General features: G+C 44.3%; 1 protein-coding gene across 2 annotated transcripts in view; it reads left to right on the forward strand.

Annotated features, from left to right (window-relative positions):
* The window catches only part of CNST (consortin, connexin sorting protein), a 139,069-nt gene that overhangs the window by 23,928 nt on the left and 91,575 nt on the right, over window positions 1-23,566 (forward strand). For both annotated transcript variants that reach the window (XM_083176248.1, XM_083176249.1), the window contains 2 exons: window positions 18,009-18,435; window positions 23,216-23,382. In XM_083176248.1, the coding sequence (XP_083032374.1) occupies window positions 18,036-18,435; window positions 23,216-23,382 (567 nt within the window). In that variant the 5' untranslated portion in view covers window positions 18,009-18,035. The remainder of the gene's footprint in view (window positions 1-18,008; window positions 18,436-23,215; window positions 23,383-23,566) is intronic.

The raw sequence follows: 23,566 nt of genomic DNA on the forward strand, positions 1-23,566 counted from the left end.
CTTGTATGTGTTGATGAATTCCACATCCACTCCTGAGATTTAGCACCAGGACATACCCTCCAACATCTGAGGGTCAGAAATCGGTACAAAATCAGAAAGGGATGTGGCCACGGGAAAGCGGGCATGGCCACACCTCCATTTCTTTACTTTCAATGGTACAGTTTCTAGGGTGTGTAATTACAGGCGCTGAGTGCGTGGAGACCGGGGTGGGTGTTACTTACCGTGCCATAATTAATAAAAAATGAACCGCTCCCTGCCACTGCTGCTCCCCTCACCGATCCTGCCTGCAGCAGTCTCTGAGGTCTGAAAATCTGTAAAGCACATGCACCGGGCGTCTCTACCAAACAGTGGGGCAGCCCCTGAGTGTGGAAGCGGGTCCGCAGGCCTGGCCACATGCCATCATGAAGCAACGCATGCTACCCGCACCACTGCAATGCACCATTGGGAACGGGTGCAATGGGCCAAATTGTTCCCTACACCCGCCGGGCCAATCCACCGATCCAGCCATCGCAATCATAAATGGGTGCATTGATAAGGTTTGGAGTGTAAGAAGTTGAAGAATAAGACTGAGATTAAGATTTGCCATGTTAAAGTGTACAATTTACTCAATAAATCGTGAAAAAATATAAGTGTACATAGAAGTACAATCAAGAAATGAAAGTAGGATTAAAAAATAAGTTCTGATTCAAACTAATAATTGTTTGGATGGGGGTGGGTTGCGAAACAAATCTATAGGTGGGGGGGGGTATGGATATTGTGGGCATAATTGGTGTTTGGTACACCTACAGGGGTCCTCAATTGATGGGATTTTCACTACAGTGTCACAGTCACAGTGTCACCATAGCGGGATTCCCAATTGGGGTCCAGGTGGTCTTTTAGGGACCCTTTACAATCCTGTAGGTCTCTTCTCCTTGAGCCTTCGGTCTCCCTTAATGATAGTCAATTACTGAGGGAGACCGTAGGCTCCAGGAGAAGAGACCAACAGGATTGTAAAGGGGTCCCTAAAAGACCACCTGAACTCCAATTGGAAATCCCCCTACGGTGACACTGTAGTGAAAATGTCTCATCAACTGGGGACCCCCTGTAGGTGTACCAAACCCCAATTATGCCCACAATATCGATACCCCCTCCAAATATAAATTTGTTTTGCAACCCACCCCCATCCAATCAATTATCAATTTGAATCAGAATTTATTTTTTAATCCTACTTTCATTTCTTGATTGTACTTCTATGTACACATATTTATTTCACGATTTATTGAGTAAATTGTACACTATAACATGACAAATCTTCATCTCCGTCTTATTCTTCAACTTCTTACACTCATAACATTCAAACAAATACATGCAGTGCTCATGCCCATCGACCAAACATTATCTATGAATCAAAAGAGTCTGGGAAACCCTTAAGGCAGAGCAGTGCCTAACATCTAACTGACTAACAGGGTGAGTGCAGTGCACCCACTTTGTATTGATCAACTGGTGCATTGGCCAGTACAAAGATTTCACAGTGCAACCGGCTGGGGAGCGCAGTGACAGGCTGGAGGACTGGAGAGACGGATAATGGAAAAAAAGACAGTACATTAGGTACAGTTTTTATTTGCCGATACAGACTGTTAAACAGGGGCGGATTGGACCACCGGGAAACCGGGCCATTTCCCGGTGGGCCGGCCCCTAATAGTCACTAAAAGGCCGCTCACCCCATTGGCGGGGCCGCAGACCGCCATCTCTGCGGTTAACGGGCGGCCGTGGCCGCAGCACTGTGCACCAAACAAATATGGCTGCGGGCAGCCTCGGCTATTACAGAAATAAAAATGGCCGCGGGAGTGCTGGTGCGCATGTGCGACCGCACGCAGCTGCTCCCGCGGTTCTGTGTGTGGCAAGCACTCACTGTGAGGATGGTTGCGCACGGAGGCTCTCTCCCTGCTGTACATCCCCGGCCGCTTCTGTCCTCAGACTCTCTGTAGCTGCCGGCTGCCAGTACACTGTCACACTACATTAGAGGCAGCAGCGCCGGCAGCACAGAGCTCTCTCCCTGGCTTCCAACCCACTTTCATGTGTCATCAGTCATGACAGCAGGGACTGGAAAGGGGGCGGAGCAACACGGAGTTGAGGGGCGGGGCTACACGAGTGGAAGGGGGCGGAGCTACACGGGAGCACACATCTAATGAAAGGAAGAAGTAGATGAAGTGGCAGATGTATAATGGGCATCTCGGTGTGGGCCAGATGTATAATGGGCATCTCGGTGTGGGCCAGATGTATAATGGGCATCTCGGTGTGGGCCAGATAAATAATGGGCATCTGTGTGTGGCATATGTATAATGGACATCACGGTGTGGGGCATATGTATAATGGACATCACGGTGTGGGCATATGTATAATGGGCATCAGGGTGTGCGGCATATGTATACTGGGCAGCACGGCGTGTGGCATAAGTATAATGGAGCATCACGGTGTGGCATATGTAAAATGGGCATCACAGTGTGCGGCATATGTATAATGGGCATCACGGCGTGTGGCATATGTATAATGGAGTATCACGGTGTGTGGCATATGTATAATGGACATCTCTGTGTGGGGCATATGTATAATGGACATCACGGTGTGGGGCATATGTATAATGGACATCACGGTGTGGGCATATGTATAATGGGCATCACAGTGTGCGGCATATGTATAATGGGCATCACGGCGTGTGGCATATGTATAATGGAGTATCACGGTGTGTGGCATATGTATAATGGACATCACGGTGTGAGGCATATGTATAATGGGCATCACGTGTGTGTGGCATATGTATAATGGGCATCACGGTGTGCGGCACAAGTATAATGGGCATCACGGTGTGCGGCATATGTATAATGGCATCAGGGTGTGCGGCATATGTATAAGGGCATCACGGTGTGCGACATATGTATAATGGCATCAGGGTGTGCGGCATATGTATAATGGGCATCACGGTGTGCGACATATGTATAATGGCATCAGGGTGTGCGGCATATGTATAATGGACATCACGGTGTGGGGCATATGTGTAATGGCATCAGGGTGTGGGCATATGTATAAGGGCATCACGGTGTGCGACATATGTATAATGGCATCAGGGTGTGCGGCATATGTATAATGGGCATCACGGTGTGCGACATATGTATAATGGCATCAGGGTGTGCGGCATATGTATAATGGACATCACGGTGTGGGGCATATGTGTAATGGGCATCACGGTGTGTGGCATATGTATAATGGGCATCAGGGCGTGCGGCATATGTATAATGGGCATCACGGCGTGTGGCATATGTATAATGGAGCATCACGGTGTGGCATATGTATAATGGGCATCACAGTGTGCGGCATATGTATAATGGGCATCATGGCGTGTGGCATATGTATAATGGCCATCATGGTGTGTGGCATATGTATAATGGAGTTTCACGGTGTGTGGCATATGTATAATGGACATCTCTGTGTGGGGCATATGTATAATGGACATCACGGTGTGGGGCATATGTATAATGGACATCACGGTGTGGGCATATGTATAATGGGCATCAGGGTGTGCGGCATATGTATAATGGGCATCACGGCGTGTGGCATATGTATAATGGGCATCACGGTGTGCGGCACAAGTATAATGGGCATCACGGTGTGCGGCATATGTATAATGGGCATCAGGGTGTGCGACATATGTATAATGGCATCAGGGTGTGCGGCATATGTATAATGGCATCAGGGTGTGCGGCATATGTATAATGGCATCAGGGTGTGCGGCATATGTATAATGGCATCAGGGTGTGCGGCATATGTATAATGGCATCAGGGTGTGCGGCATATGTATAATGGCATCAGGGTGTGCGGCATATGTATAATGGCATCAGGGTGTGCGGCATATGTATAATGGCATCAGGGTGTGCGGCATATGTATAATGGCATCAGGGTGTGCGGCATATGTATAATGGCATCAGGGTGTGCGGCATATGTATAATGGCATCAGGGTGTGCGGCATATGTATAATGGCATCAGGGTGTGCGGCATATGTATAATGGCATCAGGGTGTGCGGCATATGTATAATGGCATCAGGGTGTGCGGCATATGTATAATGGCATCAGGGTGTGCGGCATATGTATAATGGCATCAGGGTGTGCGGCATATGTATAATGGCATCAGGGTGTGCGGCATATGTATAATGGCATCAGGGTGTGCGGCATATGTATAATGGCATCACGGTGTGCGGCATATGTATAATGGCATCAGGGTGTGCGGCATATGTATAATGGCATCAGGGTGTGCGGCATATGTATAATGGCATCAGGGTGTGCGACATATGTATAATGGCATCAGGGTGTGCGGCATATGTATAATGGCATCAGGGTGTGCGGCATATGTATAATGGCATCAGGGTGTGCGGCATATGTATAATGGCATCAGGGTGTGCGGCATATGTATAATGGCATCAGGGTGTGCGGCATATGTATAATGGCATCAGGGTGTGCGGCATATGTATAATGGCATCAGGGTGTGCGGCATATGTATAATGGCATCAGGGTGTGCGGCATATGTATAATGGCATCAGGGTGTGCGGCATATGTATAATGGCATCAGGGTGTGTGGCATATGTATAATGGGCATCACGGTGTGTGGCATATGTATAATGGGCATCACGGTGTGCGGCATATGTATAATGGAATCATGGTGTGCGGCATATGTATAATGGGCATCACGGTGTGCGGCATATGTATAATGGGCATCACGGTGTGCGACAAATGTATAATGGAGCATCACGGTGTGCGGCATATGTATAATGGGCATCACGGTGTGCGGCATATGTATAATGGCATCAGGGTGTGCGGCATATGTATAATGGGCATCACGGTGTGAGGCATATGTATAATGGGCATCACGGTGTGCGGCATATGTATAATGGGCATCACGGTGTGCGGCATATGTATAATGGGCATCACGGTGTGCGGCATATGTATAATGGCATCAGGATGTGCGGCATATGTATAATGGCATCAGGGTGTGCGGGATATCTATAATGGGCATCAGGGTGTGCGGCATATGTATAATGGGCATCACGGTGTGCGGCATATGTATAATGGCATCAGGATGTGTGGCATATGTATAATGGGCATCACGGTGTGCGGCATATGTATAATGGGCATCAGGGTGTGCGGCATATGTATAATGGGCATCACGGTGTGCGGCATATGTATAATGGGCATCAGGGTGTGCGGCATATGTATAATGGGCATCACGGTGTGCGGCATATGTATAATGGCATCAGGATGTGTGGCATATGTATAATGGGCATCACGGTGTATGGCATATCTATAATGGGCATCACTGTCTCCTCCACCACTTTGTGACTCCCCTCCCTGCATCCCCTGCCACTCTGCATCCCCCCTCCTACCCTGCATCCTGTGCCACCATGCCCCCTCACACTCTGCGTCCTGTGCCACCCTGTGTAAGTCCTCACTCCCTTCGTTCTCAGCCACTCTGCATCTCCCCTCCCAGCATTCTACGGCACCCTCCATCCCCCCCTCCCTCCCTGCATCCTCTTCCACCCTGCCACTCTACTGTGTTGGGAGACCCCCTGTCACCCCCCCCCCCCCATCTCTATCTCCCCAGCCCCACAGGCTGTAGAATAAACGCTGTACGCATGCGCCTATTCTGCAGCCTGAGGGGCTGGGGACATAGCCAGCAGCTAAGAGAGCCACTAGCCATGCCCTCACAGCGGCAAAAATTGGGCGTGGCCTTGTTGGAATAGGCCACACCCCCATATTGATAGGCCACACCCCCTAAAAATTCGCGCAACAACACTCCCCCCCCCCCCCCCCCCCCCCCCCCCCCCTCTTAGGGCTGCTTCAAGATTTTTCCCGGGCTGGTTTTAATTCCCAATCCGCCCCTGCTGTTAAATAAATGGCAAATTATTTTTTTATGTGTTCTGTGTGTTTGTGTGTGTTGTACTGTGTGTGTGTGTGTTTGTGTGTGTGTGTTGTAGTGTATGTGGTTGTGTGTGTTGTAGTGTATGTATTTGACCAATGCGTAAGTGTATGAGGTGTGCTATGTATATACAATAGGCGGTATTCAATGAGGCTGATTCGCCAGGTTTTTATGGCGATTTTGTGCTGTAAGGTGAATTTTTGACAAAAACGGTGAATCACCCTATTCAATGACCAGATGGCGAATACATTTCAAGGTTTTTTTCGCCATGATTCACCGAGTAGCAATCGCTTTAAGGTGAAGTGGAATGTGAACTTTTAAAATAAAGTGTTTTGTTTTTTACATTTGGTGTCAAAAAATCAGGAATTTTATTCTGAGGAGGGGCATGCTATTTTTAATCATGTGCTGTAAGCACATGAATATATATTTAATAAAAAAAAAAAAAAAAAATATATATATATATATATATATATATATATATATATATATATATATATATATATATATATATACCCAATATTCCAACTCGCGCTCTTCGTACAATTAAATTAACCTTATTAGTCAAAAAATTGGTTCGGCAGCCTTTACCACAATGTCCCCAGAGGGATAAGGGACCCCAATAACCATATAACACCCAGTTGTGGAAATGGCGCCTAGATTAATAAAAGTCCATAAATATGGTGGTCCGATCTTCAGTGAAGCACTCTTTTGTTTACAATGACCAGCCAGCAGGGAGCGCCGGAGCCGAGCCGCTCATTAGATATTCATATATTCACTGCACCCGATCGTTACATATGCATGATCGGGTGTAGTGAATATACCCGGTCCCCTGCTGGCACCCCCGGGGGGCAGCCTGTGCTGCCTGGCACCCGGGGAGCCCACCTCCCCCCACATACGCTCTGGGGCAGGCAGGGAGACTTCCATCTCCCTGCCTGCCACCGTACTCAGGCTCCCTGCGGCGTTCGCCGCAGGACTCATATTCGCCGTCAGGGGCAGCGAGCCCCTGACTCGTTGAATACCGGAGCCGGCGAGGCTCCGGAACGCGGCGACCAGTGGCGAATGTGCAGCGAATCCTATACAGGATTCGCTGCACGTCGCCGGTATTCACATTGAATTACATCTTGGCCGAATCCTATTAGGGGTTATCATATCATAGTTAGGTATTATAGTGCAAGAATGGAGGTATAATCTTATTGGAGCATAGGTAAGCCAAGCTGGGCACATAGAAGTCTGCATCCAAACCAAAAAGAGCTGGGGTCGGAAGGTTCTTTGTTTCTCAAATGGGCTGGGGGGGGACGTAATGATGTCTTTGAAAGTTCTTGAATCTTTGAAATCCATCTAGCGGAACCAAGACCAATGTCTTATATTTCCCTGTAAGAATCTACTCTAGTAAGCCAGTCGTGGATCTTTAGATGAGAGGAGGATCGCCAACGTATTGGATTGACTGCCTTAGCTGCATTATTTAAGTGACAGAGCAGGATTTCTTGTAACTTGCGATCGGGGCAGAGGACAGGTGAAATAGCCAAAACCGATCGTTACACCCAGGGACAGGTTCACCTATAATTACAGCATAAAGTTTAAGGACTTCTGACCAAAATGGGCGGAGGAATGAGCATTGCCACCATATATGGAGTGGGTTGCCAGGAGCATTAGAGCAGCGCCAGCAGAGGTCAGGTACACCAACCCCCATTTTGGAAAGTACGTCAGGGCATCTATACCCCCACACTGGGGGAGCAGGCATGAGCCAGGCTAAATATATTACCCCAATTGTTTTCCCCCCACTTCTTCCCCTAGTTCCAAGTCTCATGTTTTAGTAAAGTGCGGAAGACCGGGGCTTGCATCTTCAGAGAGAAGATTGTATATCAGGGAAATAGATTCGTTGGAAGCTGAGCGGCCATTACACAGAAGTTCAAAAGGTGTCGGGGTCTGAGGGTCGCTGGAATGACCCAGCGACTTGAGGAAGTGGTGTACCTGAAGATATCGCCAGTATTCAGTATGGGGTAGATTCCATCCACTTTGTAGGTCATTGAAGGATGCGATTGTTCCCTTGCTCACCAACTGTCCGATCCTAAAAAGGCCCCTCTCCAGCCAGCAGTGGAAGGCCCTGAGGTCCAATCCTGGAGGGAAATGGGTGTTTGCCAGGAAAGACAGATAAGGGGAGTTCTTAGAGGAAATAGAAGGGTTCTTTCTCCTAGAACTCCAGCATGTTAACATGGGCCCAATGGTGGGATGGGAAGACCTAGGTGAGACGGGGAGCCATGGGGCTATAGAAATAGGGATTGGGAGGGCTTGTTTTTCAACTTGTACCCATTGTTTAACCGTGTCAGATCTCGACCATTCTAATGCTGTGTACACAGGGGCTGAAATTTCTGGAAATATGGGAAATATTGCCAGTGATGGGAGTGTGCGTGCTCCCGTTTTCAGCCCCATTCTAATCGCTGGTCGCAGGAGCTTGCTCCTGCGACTGGCTGATTACCTCTGCGGCACCGCTGGCAGAGGTTCCCTTTCATCAGCGACCATCTCTGGTCGCTGATGAAAAGGAGAAACTGAGCAATATATGGCTCAGCCATATATTGCTCAGCAATATATGGCTGAGCCATATATCTCCCTCGTGTGTACGGGGCTTAAGACTAGCTAGGAGGCAAGCGTTATACCCTAATCTTCTTCACTTTTTCTTTTTCATTTGATTTTTTGGTACTTGTTTCCTAGCACGGCCACAACGATCATAATCGCGGGCATCGGGGGTAAAATCGGGGCCATCGCGATTTCCCCATAGAGAACAATGTTAAATGCCTCAATTTACCCGTGATGACCCCGATTTCCCATAGGAAACAATGTGAAATGGATCAATTTACCCAAATTATCATAGGGAACAATGGTAAATGGGCCAAAAACACCCCTGAACATCAAAATGTCCCCCCAAAAGTACTAGACGCCACCCCGCGATGAACGTGAACCCGAAGCGTGGCGAGCGCAGCGGTACGCGTCCTCCGACCTTTTCATACCCCCACTATCCACGTCGGCGTGGAGTTGAGAATAGAATAGTGTAGCGAGCCACCAGTTGTAAATGTTTAAGGGTGTGCTGGTATGAATCTCCCCGCACTCACATATACTTATATCCTTACCTCACATATGTTCATTCTCCTTGGGCACAGTTTTTCCTTAACTGAGGATGTAGAGGGGGAGGGGGGGGGGGGGAGCCGTACCCACTGTAAAGAGTTCTATGTGCCTGTCTCCTCTTCTTCCCCAAGGTATTGAGAACCCAGTATACCATATGAACTTTGTGAAAAGGATTTACCGGTAGGTATTAAGATCCTATTTGCACACCTTTCATATGGTATTTTCTTTCATCATAGTAATGGATGATGCACTGTGTGCAGTGTTTAGTTTCACAAACACCACTGGAGACCTATATTTGTCTAACAAATAGCCATGCATACATACATCAGCACTGGCTGCTGGAGGTGTTTTTATTGATATCTCTTTTGCATACTGTTATTTATATATCAGACACATGTTTGCTTATTTTCTTTTTGTATAGTTCATAGCGATAAATGGAAATACAAATTCATAAGCAGGAGTTGTATTTATTTTATCTGTGAGGGTTTGCATTAGATACCTGAAACTTTTGCAGTATATTGACTTTGATATCTATCTTTTTTTTTTTTTTTTTTATTGAATTATGATTTCATAACATGAGTCTCAATTCCCTATTCCTAAAAGTGATTTGTAATATTTATAATAGAAATGCATAATAATTGGATAAATGTTCTGGATATTTGATAGTCATTACATCGGTACTTGTTTCCTAGAACGGCCACAACGATTTAGATCGTTGTGGTCGTAAGATAAAAAATCGGATCGGTCGCATCGCATGCGATTTGGTCGCATACGATGCGACCGATCCGATCTGCCGATTTTTCACCCGATTTTTTTTTTTTTTACACCAGATTTGTTTAAATTGCCCCCCCAAATGTTAATAAGTGTGCTAGACCCCACGATAGACGTGAACCCGAAGCGTGGCGAGCGCAGCGAGCCCGCGAGGGGCGGCGGTGCGCGTCCTCCGACCTTTTCATTCCCCTACTATCCACTAGGGCGTGGAGTGAGAATATAATAGTGTGGCGAGCGCAGCGAGCCACCGAGCCCGAAGCGTGGCGAGCGCAGCGAGCCCCGCGAGGGGACGCGTCTCACTTCACAGGTATACGCGTCCCCTCGCGGGGCTCGCTGCGCTCGCCACGCTTCGGGCTCGGTGGCTCGCTGCGCTCGCCACACTATTATATTCTCACTCCACGCCCTAGTGGATAGTAGGGGAATGAAAAGGTCGGAGGACGCGCACCGCCGCCCCTCGCGGGCTCGCTGCGCTCGCCACGCTTCGGGTTCACGTCTATCGTGGGGTCATGGCGGGCACATAAAAAATGTGAAATGGGTCATATTGGCCCATTTCACCTTTTTTATCATTTTTCCCTATGTGAGATGGACTTAATCAAGTCCATCTCATCTTGTGCCATTATAATGGCACAAGACCAACCGATTTCAATGTTAAAAGATTTTTTAACATTGAAGTCTATGGAAAAATCGGGTCAATCGGTCGGTCGCATCGCGGCCGATTTTAATTGGTCGCGACCGACCGATTGACCCGATTTCTGTCAATCAAAGTCAAAAAATTGTAAAAAATCGGCCACATCGTGAGGATCGTGTCCCTTAATTAAGAGCCACGATCACTCACGATTGTGGCCGTTCTAGGAAACAAGTACCATTACATCCAATGTGATTGTTTCACCAATGTGTTTTTTTTATTTTTTATTTTTATCGGGCAATCTAATTAGACTGCCTGATAAAAAAACACATTTCGACCCAAATACATGGTAAAACCTGTGTCCTTTTACCAGCTATATCCCTTGGAAAACATGGCTGCTTTATGGGATTTTGATTTGCCACAAAATCCTGGCAAGCCAGTGCAATGTTTAAACCATGGGTCTTCAAACTGTGGCCCTCCAGATGTTGTGAAACTACAAATCCCAGCATACCTTGCCACAGTTTTAACACTCCCTTATAGCAAAACTGTGGCAAGGCATGCTGGGATTTGTAATTTCACAACATCTGGAGGGCCACAGTATGAAGACCCATGGTTTAAACATTATACCCAGTGGATACCCCCACCCCCACTCCAGGGGACTAATTAAGCAATTGTCAGTTACCAATTAGTTTTAATTAGGTGGTAATTACCCACCTTCTAAAGTAGGATCTTATTCATCAAATGTCAGGATTCAGCCGCAGCAGTGAGTGTGTGAATTGTGTTTGTGTCCGGTGTGTGTATGGCCTCCCAGCATCCCCTGGGACTCCCTGGAGCCTACTTCCTAGTTGGAGTATTTTTTTTTCTCCATGTGATGTGGGGTTTTCAGCTATGATATGATTTTGTCTATCATTTTCTAGGATGCAATAGACACATTGGGGGAAATTTACTAAAGGAAATTTGTAAAAAAAAAAATAGGTGTATTTGTATCCAGAAATACACTTATTTTTGACATTTACTATACCGAAAATTCGGCAATTCGTAGTCGTATTGATGTGTTATCAATACGAATTGCCGTATTTTCGGGATAGTAAATGTCAAAAATAAGTGTATTTCTGGATACAAATACACCTATTTTTTACAAATTTCCTTTAGTAAATTCCCCCCTTTATATCATTTTATAGGTTGCTATGTGCAACTGCACTTTTTTTTTTTTTTTTTTGCGTAAGAAGTTACTCCTCTACTTAGCATATATTGGTGTATATGCTTGCTTGTACCTATCCAGATTGTAAGCACAGGTTCCATTTTTTTCTTTTTTACATTTACATAACACTAGAATGTTTGACATTTGTATCACAGCTGAGGGTGGTTAGGTATAGGGGTAGGGTGGGGGAAGTTTTACCCACATGCTTTTTAAAAATATTTAATGTTTTTAACTAATAACTTAAAGGGCATTCTAGTGGTAGAGTACTGTTATTGAGTTCAAGAGTAGAAGGAGGTGGTGGGTAGTAATACCGCCCATTCTTTACATTTTCTACTATTGACTCGATTGACAATCGATTGAGGTGCTGTATGTGCACTTGCTTGGTTGCTAATGTATGGGACCTTGAATCACTGAAGGTCCTGCCAAATGTACCCAACAGTGATTCTGGTTACTAGATCTACAGTGTCTGGATAGACAGTCAATAGGTCTACCTCAAATAGTACACATTCAATGAATAGGCCTACAGGGTCAAAATGTGGATATGAAAATGTTTTACTCCAACTTTTTTTTAATTTATTTTTTTAAACCAGCTTATTTTTACTTCTCCATCCATGTCAGCATAGATGGAGAATATGGCGATCAAGTAAGTCATACGAGGGTATGTGCTATACCAATTGGGGGTCCATGTTGAGAGTTGTCGACACTGACACAAAAAATTTGAAAAACTCATGTCGACCTTTTCAGGTGTTTACCTTTTGACCCTGTCTACCTATTGCATGTCAGTCTTTTATATTTTATCTAGACATTGTCTATCTAATAATGCACACTCACAGAACAGTTACCTCTTTTAAAGTCCTCAAGATTTCCTTACAGCTCTGCTTTCTGTGATTATGGGCAAACAGAGCACTCCGGCATTCTTACATGACGCAGGCCATGCTATGTTTTGTTTAATTAATGCCTAATCAGTCACACCTGTTTCGGTTCTATTATGTAAAGAATGTGTTCTATAATTATACTTCTTTTTGTGATGACTGGCACATTATAGGGCAGTATTCAATGAGGCTGATTCGCCATGTTCTACGGCGATTTTTTTGCTATTTTCGTGCTGTAAGGCGATTTTTTTGACTAAAACGGTGAATCACCCTATTCAATGACCAGATGGCGAATACTTTCAAGGTTTTTATCGCCATGATTCACCGAGTAGCAATCGCTATCTTTTTATGGTGAAGTGGAAGGTGAACTTTTAAAATAAAGTGTTTTGTTTTTTACATTTGGTGTAAAAAAATCCGGAATTTTATTCTGAGGAGGGGCGTGCTATTTTTATTCATGTGCTGTAAGCACATGAATATATATTTAATTAAAAAAAAAAAAATTTTTATTTTTTACACAGAGCAGCCAGCAGGGGGCCGGGAGCCGAGTCACTCATTAGATATTCATATATTCACTGCACCCGATCATTACATATGCACGATCGGGTGTAGTGAATACCCGGTCCCCTGTTGGCTATCCCGGGGGGCAGCCTGTGCTGCCTGGCTCCCGGGGAGCCCACCTCCCCCCCACAAACGTTCTGGGGCAGGCAGGGAGACTTCCATCTCCCTGCATGCCGCCGTCCTCAGGCTCCCTGCGGCATCGCCGCAGGAGTTAAAATTCACCGGTCAGGGGCAGTGAGCCCCTGACTCGTTGAATACTGGAGCCGGCGAGGCTCCGGAACGTGGCGGGCAGTGCTGCACATCGTCAAAATTCTCATTGAATACTGCCCATAGTAACATAAAATTATTTATACAGTATATTTTTAGCTTGCTATATTTTAACATTTTCTTTAAAAGAACCACCAGGAGAAAATGTAAAATGTTTTAAACTCTTCCAAGATGTGGCTGTGTTTTATCTCGTAGATAAGGGGCAGTTGTACACTAGTGGGGCCTATACGCGTAGCAGTTTAGGGGCATTTTCTGAGCGATCTCACTAGATTGATAGGAAATGCCCCTACATTGCTCTTTGTGTAGGGGCTGCGCATAGCGATCACTGTGCTATTAATATCCAGCGTACTGCATGTTAATCGGTCCGGGCCAGTGTTCTCACGGAGAACACAGGGCCTGACCGATCACTCAGCACATATCGCTGATACATTGCTGAGTGATCTAGTATCGCTCAGGACATCTCCCTGTGTGTAGTCCCCTCAATAAGGGGGCTATATTAATATCTATTGTCACAAATTAGTTTTTAAAGCCATGCCACCAGACTCCTCAAGATGTCCCTTCTGCTATTAAAACCCTCAAGATGACAGTTATGCCATCAGTCCAACACATAAGATTACATTCCACACTGTCCACATTTGACAGCTTTCCATTTCCAGTACTGCTGTTGGCTCACAGGCCCAAACTCTGCACCTCCCTGAATTGCTGAAGCTACAGCAAGACCTGGACTGCCTTCCTCTTCTACAGTGGCGGCTCTTACCTCTGCGGAGGAGGTGGCTTCCACAATGCGGCCCCCCCTCCGCTGCCGCAGCTGTGCTTGTGGTCCCCGATGCTGCTGTCAATCCCGGTCCCAGCCACCGGTCCCCGTCCCCATTACAGGGCACCATGTCTTCTCTTACACTTAGTATCAAAGATTTACTAGGTAATGTGCATTAACTCAGTGGTTATATTGGGTTCTACTTCTGTGGTCATGGTCTGTGACTAACGGGGGTATTCAATTTGTGCTGGGGTTTTTCACCATGCAAAAAATTCTGCAGGTGGAAAAGGAAATGATTTGCCAATCTACAAGTTTTGGGTGAAATTGCAGGAGTTTTAGACAGGTTTTTGGTCAGTTTTCGATAGTGCAGTTTTAACCAAACAAAAAGTGAAACTGCATTAGCAAAAAAGACTTATAAACACCCACAATTGAATACACAGGATCAAAAATGTCTAATTTTTATGGACAGCCCAAAAAAGGGGACGAATGGAATACCGATGTGCAATTTATATGTGGATTATGCAGATTTCTAGAATTGTGTGTGTGTGTGTGTGTATAATTATACATATCACTATCTATCTATCTATCTATCTATCTATCTATCTATCTATCTATCTATCTATGAAAAAGAAGAATGGTTCATACGGGGCTAAGAGTAAATACACAAATGTATACGAAAAATATTTAAGAAAAATTGCCCAACGGGCATAACATCGTATATACAAAGTAAAATAAAATTCAGTACAGGATTGGATGAGATTATTTCAGATATTTGAGGGTTACAATCATCAGGTAAGAATACAGGGCCCTGTAAGGCATAGAAGGGTGAATATCATGCGATACCATAGGATGACACTCCATGGATTAACAATTTAGGAAATAATAATGACCGACAACCGCATCTGACCCGACGTTTCAGTAAATTTATTACCTTTCTACAAGACAAAGAATACAACAATATAACACTTGCATATAGAGAGAAACACCAGTGTCAGCTCCTGCATCTCCACACCTACGCCACGGCCGCGCACATGACTAACATCATCCGATTTCGTCCTCAACCAAGTCCACCACTCTGCTGGAAGCGTTACCATGGAGACACATGGACGCTACAAGAAAAAAGAATTGTGAACCACCAGAGGCAGTGAAACAAAAGTGGACTTGGAAACAAATTATACGGTTATACTATAACAAGAAATGGATACTGTAACGAAGCATAGGTAAAATAGAATATTTAACATATCCAGCGGGCACACTATCATTGAACAGAGCATAAGTTGCTGTAAACGGAACACACAAACAGCACAGCATATTTAGAGAACACTCGGAGCTCATACATCTATGTTAATAAAGTTACTGCACCCTAATCACCACTAGCTGTATGGTAAATCATGTCTGACAGGAGGAAACGCATTGGACAATCCATTTTAAAGCGAAGAGCCTCTTGTCTTATAACTTTTACTTTTATTCTGCTTAATTATTTAGAATTTTATGTATATTGTGCACTACTTAGTTATTAAAATTGCTTAATTTTTTAGTCACTCACCTGAAGTACTTTTTTTTTTAATATTAATTCTAAATATTTACTGGATATTCTGACACCATTGGTCGCTTATGCCCCTTCTATTCCCTTCCCATAAAAATTGTCTTAGTGAATTACCATCACTATCCATTTAGGAGACAGCAGCTGAAACCCAAAAACTACCTGGGAATGTCCATCCAATATATGTCTATTAATTATGATTCCAATGGACATCATAAGTGGCGCTGCACCTCTCCTAGAAGGTAAAGGAGAAAACAGTGGCACTCCAAGAATTGTTTGCAAAAATAAATGTATTCAGGCTGTATAAATGCTGATGTTTCAGAACAATGGAAGCTTCTTTTTCTTTTTTTTCAATAGCAATACAGGGCTCTGTTTTCTTCTTTCAAGTTCCCCGAGTGCCACCTGCAGTGGGATGTATATGTTGGTATTGCCTGAGGGCTCTTTTAGGGAGGCAACAGTGGCTCTAAATTGCACACCCTCAGTAATGAAAGGTGCCATCTGCTGAGAATAAAAATGATTTACACAGAGAGAGGGGGTGCAAATGCACTATGCTATCATTACATTATATAATAAGAGGTTGTTGGTATATCATTGGCCAGTGATATTGGCCTGCCCACCAATCGTCCAGGTCACCTCTTGTCGAGCAGGTCCCTAACACTATGGGGTCACCAACTGGGATGCAGGGAACCCCGAAACATGATCCAGCTAAGGACCCCCCCAGGGCATCACAATAAAGAATAGGGATAGTAAAGTGGTAACATTTATAAGTATGGAGGTTCCTACTATATGTTTGGAGGTAGAGAGTATGTGAAATAAAGAGTGCATACATAAATAATAAACAAACATGATGTAAAAAGTGACTGTGTATTTAAGTTGTGATGCCCTGAGACAGTCCAGCCAGAGCAGCCCGGGGGCCCCTAAGCCCAGATGCCAACCCCAAATTTCCTGACACTATGTACAAATAAATAGGACTTACTTGGAATTATGCCTCTGTCTCAGTGCAGTCCATGCTGGTTCCCTGCTTAAAAACATAGAGGGTGGTGGGGGGAGGGGTGCTAATCTAGATGAGGCATTCTCAAACCTCAGGTGTGTATTGCTACACATATACATAGTAGGAACAATGGCTCTAAATTGCACACCCTCAGTAATGAAAGGTGCCATCTGCTGAGAATAAAAGGGTTTACACAGAGGTGTGCAATTTAGAGCCACTGTTCCCTACTATGTATATGTGTAGCTATATATATATATATATATATATATATATATATATATATATATATATATATATATATATATATATATATATATATATATATATATATATATATATATATATATATATATATATATATATATATATATATATAAACCGTGTCTCTGAAACACTGCCACCTGTTGGCAGCAAGGGAAACTACATCTACTAGCTTTTGAAGCATTTGCTTCGAGCGGGTTTACTAGTGTGTAGTATAGATATTAGAATGTGTTGACCTTTCTGCCAATAGCAGTTGCCTCCATTTCTAACTGCATATTTGACTATTACTTCTATTATGAATGATTGTCCTTTTTTTTAGAGACTGTGGGGGGTATTCAATGTCTGTCGTGCTCCCGCAGCCATCTCCCGACGGGAGAGATGGCTGCAGGGCCCTATTCAATGCGGTCTTCCCCGACAGAATTGAACAGGGGTTCTCGGCAGAACGAGCCCGACTTCAGAAGCAGTCAAGCTCGTTCTGCCGAGAAAACCGGAAATAGTTGAGCTCCTGGACGGAGCTCGACTATTTCCAGCCTCAGCTCGCGGCCACGCCCCCTTTTCGCCGCTCAGCGGCCGGGACAGTGAATCCCCACTGCCGAGCTCCAGGCAAGCAAAGCGAGAACGGGACAGGGACATGGCTGTCGAGCTAGCTTGATGTACGTACGTGTGTGTGTGTGTGTGTGTGTGTATGTATATATATATATGTGTGTGTGTGTGTGTGTGTATATATATATATATATATATATATATAACTACATATATGAGCCATAGCACTGCATTTATTTTAGTAAGTGTGTGCAGTTTTGGCCTCATGGTGTAAATATATATATATATATATATATATATATATATATATATATATATGTATGTGTGTGTATATATATATATATATATATATATATATATATATATATATATATATATATATATTCCTTAGCTTGATAATTACATGTAAAAACATCTTTAAAGTGAAAATGTTAAAATATATCTGTTTGGTTTGTTAGGAAGTCACATATTGTATCACAGAATGATGTGTTTCAGCAATGTGATTGTTTTGCATGGTCAGATTAAGATAAATTATTATACTCCTCTTCACTTTTTTAGGTTTGAGATGATCTAAGAATCAACACAATGAACACAGAGGAAGCCCCACTGTCAGACCTACAATCCAACACAGAAGATGGCTTGTTGAATAGTGGTCATGCTGAAACAGAGCAGATTTCATTTCAAATGGCTTCCGATGTGAATGAGAACAAGCTAAGTGGAGATAAAGACCAGCCATTCACCAAAAACGAAGAGATCACAGTTCAAAGCCGAGATGCCCAGGACAGCATTAATAATAATGAAAACTGCAACCTGATGTGTGGTCAACTAAGCTGCAAGAAGAGCTGTGGAGATAGTGACCGCACGGTGGGGGAAAGCATTGCCTCTGCTCCTCTTTCACCCAGGGACAATGCCTATTATAAAGGGAAACGGGGGGCCGGCAGAGGCAATAACCGAAATAAAAAAAGCCAAAATGGAAAAACCACAGGTAAGGCTGTGAATGTCAGTGACTGCATGTCCCAATATGCAGTGCTGCGGGGGTAAAGCCTGGTAAAAAGGCACAACATATATGTACAGTGTATGTAAAAATGTATTTCAAGCTCTAAAAATGCATATACTTGTTTCCTGGTGGTCTATGGGAAAATCAGATCTCCCCGTGGTCTGCGTAGACCCCCAGTTCCCTACCAGGCGAATGCAATGCAGTCTGTACCAGCTTTCCCATGAAAGCATTGCTAGGCAACAAAGCCAGCTAGACCGTTTCATAGAGCTCCAAAGTGCTCCCACTCCCTGAGCATATTCCTCATATTTTCCTCATATTTTTGGAGGGAAATGTTTTTCTTCAAATGTGACAGTACCTCAGATGGGCCTAGGCACCAGGGAGTGCCCACTCCCCACAGTCCATGGGAGACAGTGTTACACGTGCAGATGCACAAGGCATGCACAACCTACCCAGGGCTATCTACTCCCTGTGGTATTGTGTATTGGATGAGGATCAAAAGGCTTGTGAGCATACAGATTAAATAAATAACATCTTGCCTTTACAGCGCTAACATGCCATTTACCTCAGCGTCTCCAAGCTTTGCCCTCTGTCAACTACCACACAGGGCCTGGTCATTGGTTAGTTGACCAGTGCTGGTAAACTAACACCAGTCAGGTGTTGTGGCAGCAGACATAATATGCATACACAGTAGTTGGCTATGTTCAGGTGTCGTGGGAGAATGTGGTTCCAGGTGCCATGTGGTAGGAGCCTGGATATGGCAGCACAATACCCGCTACTGTGTAGTGGTCGGAGTCTGTTACAGATGGGTACTGACGGCAAGAGGGAATGCCCTATTGGCTGTCTCTCGTGAGACCCCAAACCTAATCTGTGATCGCTTGGCGTGGGCAAGGAGGTACGCCCAGTCACACAAAAGAAACCATTGTTATTACACTGCCCGGAACATCTCTGGGCATGTAGCCTGTATAGATGTATAGAGCATACTAAGGACACTCCTGGCAATGCTTTAGTGCCCACATAAATCCAAGATTTTTTATCTTACGTTACAACAATGTCCTGATATTTTTAAGGTACGAACACACTATGTGGTGTTTTTAAAAGATATGCATGATAATCGTATCATTAACAATATTTTCATGCATATCTTCTTGTGTGTACGCACTAAATTCTCCCAGAAATAACCCATAATATATGAAATGTACCCATTTACCAATAAAAAAATAACTATTTGCTGTGTCTAAATTGGATTTACTGATAAAGTGTATGTACCAAACAGAGGATGTATATAAAGTTCTCTGTATACCGCCACCTATATTTGCATTCACCATATTTGTCCCATCGTGAATATATAAAATCATTCACAAATATATACAAATTGATACGCTTGATACCTATTTTTTGAAGCTCTGAGCCTGCTGAGTGAAGGAGGTAAACATTGGTTACCCCAACTATATAATTGTAATATCTGTAAATTCCAGCACTCTCTGTACACTGAGGGCTGCATAAAGGGTTGTTCCAGCATCAGTTAGGCCACCCCACTGACTAAGTCTATGATGAAACATGTAGGGGCGTGGCCTAACTGACGCAACAAGAGAGCAGGAGCTGTGTGAAGGATGGAGCACCTGTGCCGAGAGACGGATTACAAGCGGGACAACTGTGCCGATGGTGTCCGTGAGTGCTGTGAGCAGCCCCGGTTCTTGTTTCTGTATTGCCAGTGTGGAGATTTGTTTTTATGCCATGTTGCTTAAAGTCCACCACTGACGATTTTTGCGGTACACGTCGTACACTTCTGATTTTAATTTATTTAGTTTTACTGAATGATACTGCACTGTTGGGCGCCCCTTCTCTCATCCTTGTTGTATTTGTATGTTTTATATATATATATATATATATATATATATATATAATATAGCTTTGAGAGAAAAATGAGGACACTCACCGGGCTTCATACATGGATAATTAACTTTTTTTAATCCATCTTCAGCAATTCAACATAAAGTGCAATGTGCAGGACGGTGGGCCACGGTCCAACGTTTCGGTCTGCCCCCAGACCTTTGTCAAGGCCCCCACTATCTCCTCCTAAAGTGCATAACCCCATATTGTGCTAGTGGAACAGAAGTACTATTTCTGAGCTCAAAGCCACACCTCCTCAGAGTTACCAATAACATATGAAAAAGAGATATACTATAGCACTTGAACCCATATACATCTCTATACGGCTATCACCTCTTTATTCATAACTTATCTGCTATTTGCGGGTAGCCCACTCCATTCTCGCCTGCCACGCCGCGGCCGCCATTCCCACAGCTGTCAGCCCAGCATGCGGTTCATCTAGCGGAAGCGCGTCACTTCCGGTCTGGTGGAACGCACAACTAGGAAGTGTGCGTTCCACTGCGCTGCTCATAATGAGCACATTGTCGGTTTTGTCTCCTGAGTACCACACTATTAAATGGGCCACTTTAATATTAACCAGTGTATCTTATGACATTATTTAAACAACTCACAACTCCACCCTCTTATATATAATAGTATCATAAGGCTCCAGTATACGGATGCCATCAGGGCTAAATTCTGTGATGCAGAGCTCATCTGAGTACTCATGTCCACTTAGCATAACGCCACCTAGTGAACAAATATCATTAAAAAGACATAAAAATACATATATTGTCAAAAAAATGAACAAAAAATATACTAAACATACACTTCTATATACAACAAAAAGACACTGTTAGTAATCGTTGCTCAGACCATCCTGCACATAAATTTAATTTAGAGAAAAACAGACAAAAATTTATTCTCGTTAAGGCCCCTTGTCTATATATATTGTCTTTTCTAAAATCAGTCAGTACTCCACTAACCTTCACACTCATTTATACATTTTATTTTACATTGCTATTGGCTCAATCTGCTGAACCCAGCGCGTTGATTGAGTGGTGGGTGATTTGGCTATTTGCTCAAAGCCTTATTGGACATGAATAGAATATTAGGTACTTGTGTAGTTTCACGGCGCCACTTATGTAGTCAGCGTAGATTCCCTGTCAGCATCAGCGTTGTGTTCTTGCAGCCAGCGTAGTTAGCATAGTCAGCGTCCCTGTCAGTATCGGCGCCGTGTTCCTGCAGCCAGTGTAGTCAGTACGTTTGCGGCTAACCAGTGCTTACGTAGTTAGCGTAGTCAGTCAGCGTTGTGTCAGCGGTTATTACATTGTGTGGGAACCATTAACCATTTGTAACCTGCCTCACATGACAGGTGTGACTGTGTTCCTGAAACACCCCCACTATCCCCATCAACCTGAAGCGTGGCAAGCGAAACGCGGTACGCGTCCTCCCGACCTGTTCATACCCCCACTATCCACGTCGGCATGGAGTTGATTTTATAAAGTGTGGTGAGCGCAGCGGATTACTTTACATATATTCTGCGTCCCCTCGCGGGGCTCGCTGCGCTTGCCACGCTTTGAGCTCATTCTACGCGCCACACTTCAGGCTCGGTGGCTCGCTGCACTCGGCACACTTTATAAAATCAACTACTCAACGACGTGGAAAGTGGGGGTATGAACAAGTTGGGAGGACGCGTACCGCGACCGCTCGCCAAACTTCGGGCTGGCGAGAATAGTAAGGGTTTGAAATGGAGGCATTTGCCAGCAAGTAACATGGAAAACTGGCAAATGCGTCCTTTATTGTGCATGAGATGCACTTGCGTCCACCCCCCCCTCCTTTGTGCACAAGATGCACGCACTACCGAACCCCCTAACCCTGACCGTCTCCCTGAAGCGGATATGGGCAGGGTTGCCGTAACCTGCCGCACAAATTACTGAGATGCACAAGCGTATGAGATTCTCATGCATCTCAGGCAGATGGAGCGCCTCTCCGCCGACGCCCGCATGATTCACGCCCGCATGATTTCCTTCCCTGCCAGCGTCCGCCAGTGCCAGGGGATCTGGCGGTTACCGGCGCTGTGTGAGAGACGCTAACTAGGCTTACCAGGGACACGCTGACTATGCTAGGCTGCTGCGGGGACACTACGCTGACTATGCTATGCTGCCGTTGGCCTACGCTGACAGCGTAACTTAAGGTGGCACTGTGAAACTACACAAGTACCGAATATTATGTAAAACTATGGGTTATTAAGTAGCACAAAGAGTAGAGAAGTTGTCAATAGCAACCAATCAGCTTTGAGGTAGCATTTATCAAGTACATTAAAAAAAGATAGGTAGATAGTCTGTTTATTTGTTGTTTCTCATATGTACATGAGAACATTATACAATTAGAAAGTTTTTGAAAGAAAAAAAATATAGGTAGGCGGATTGATTACTATGAGCAATTTCTCCAATTGCCACTTCACTCTTTTCTGACCATGTGGCAGTAGAATCCTGGCGCAAGTAAGCCATTTATGATTGGTGTACCATCCGCTTCACTTATTTTCCATGCCAAGGAGGGATGTTTAGGGTGACTGCAGCATGCTGGTCGATCTTGGGGTAGTATTGTATATTTATTTTTCTCAATAAAAGAGCTTTCTCCATATTTAGGTATCAACATGGTAAAGTTATGATATTCTCTATACCTTACTACTATATTGTTGTTGCTGATGATGGTTTCCTAAACAAGAAATGGTACCCAAACACAGATATTTTATACTGTATAATTAGACATTTCCCTTATAGACCTGTATTGTGCCTTACTCTTTCTAGTTTTTAGTATGCCTTATTTTGGTAAACTATAGCAGGTCCGACTTTTTCTGTGTGGAGCTTTCAACATCAGCTGATGTTTGTTTCAGATGACCAGAAATGTGCAGATGCTGCTTCTGAACTGGCCACACCTGGGTCAAATCTCAGCCCTGAACACAGAAATCAAAAGCAACTTCGAGACTCTCTATTTTCTCTCATCCAAGAAGGGCTTGAACAGACGGATAATGCCAGAATGCTTCCCACGTGCCTTCATCAGGTATGAAATTGGTACACAGTATGTTAGTGACAATTAGCTAGAATGAACTGTTGTGATTTGCTTGTTTCCCTTTCAATGGAGAGGTGACCAATAGGCAGTAAATAGCTGCTTCCACAGGAGCACAGATTATGTTGATAGTTAATCCATGCTGATAATGGTTATAAATACATTTTCGTTTTACATT

Source organism: Crinia signifera, chromosome 3, assembly GCF_055691185.1.
Source record: "Crinia signifera chromosome 3, ASM5569118v1, whole genome shotgun sequence".
Lineage (NCBI taxonomy): Eukaryota > Metazoa > Chordata > Amphibia > Anura > Myobatrachidae > Crinia > Crinia signifera.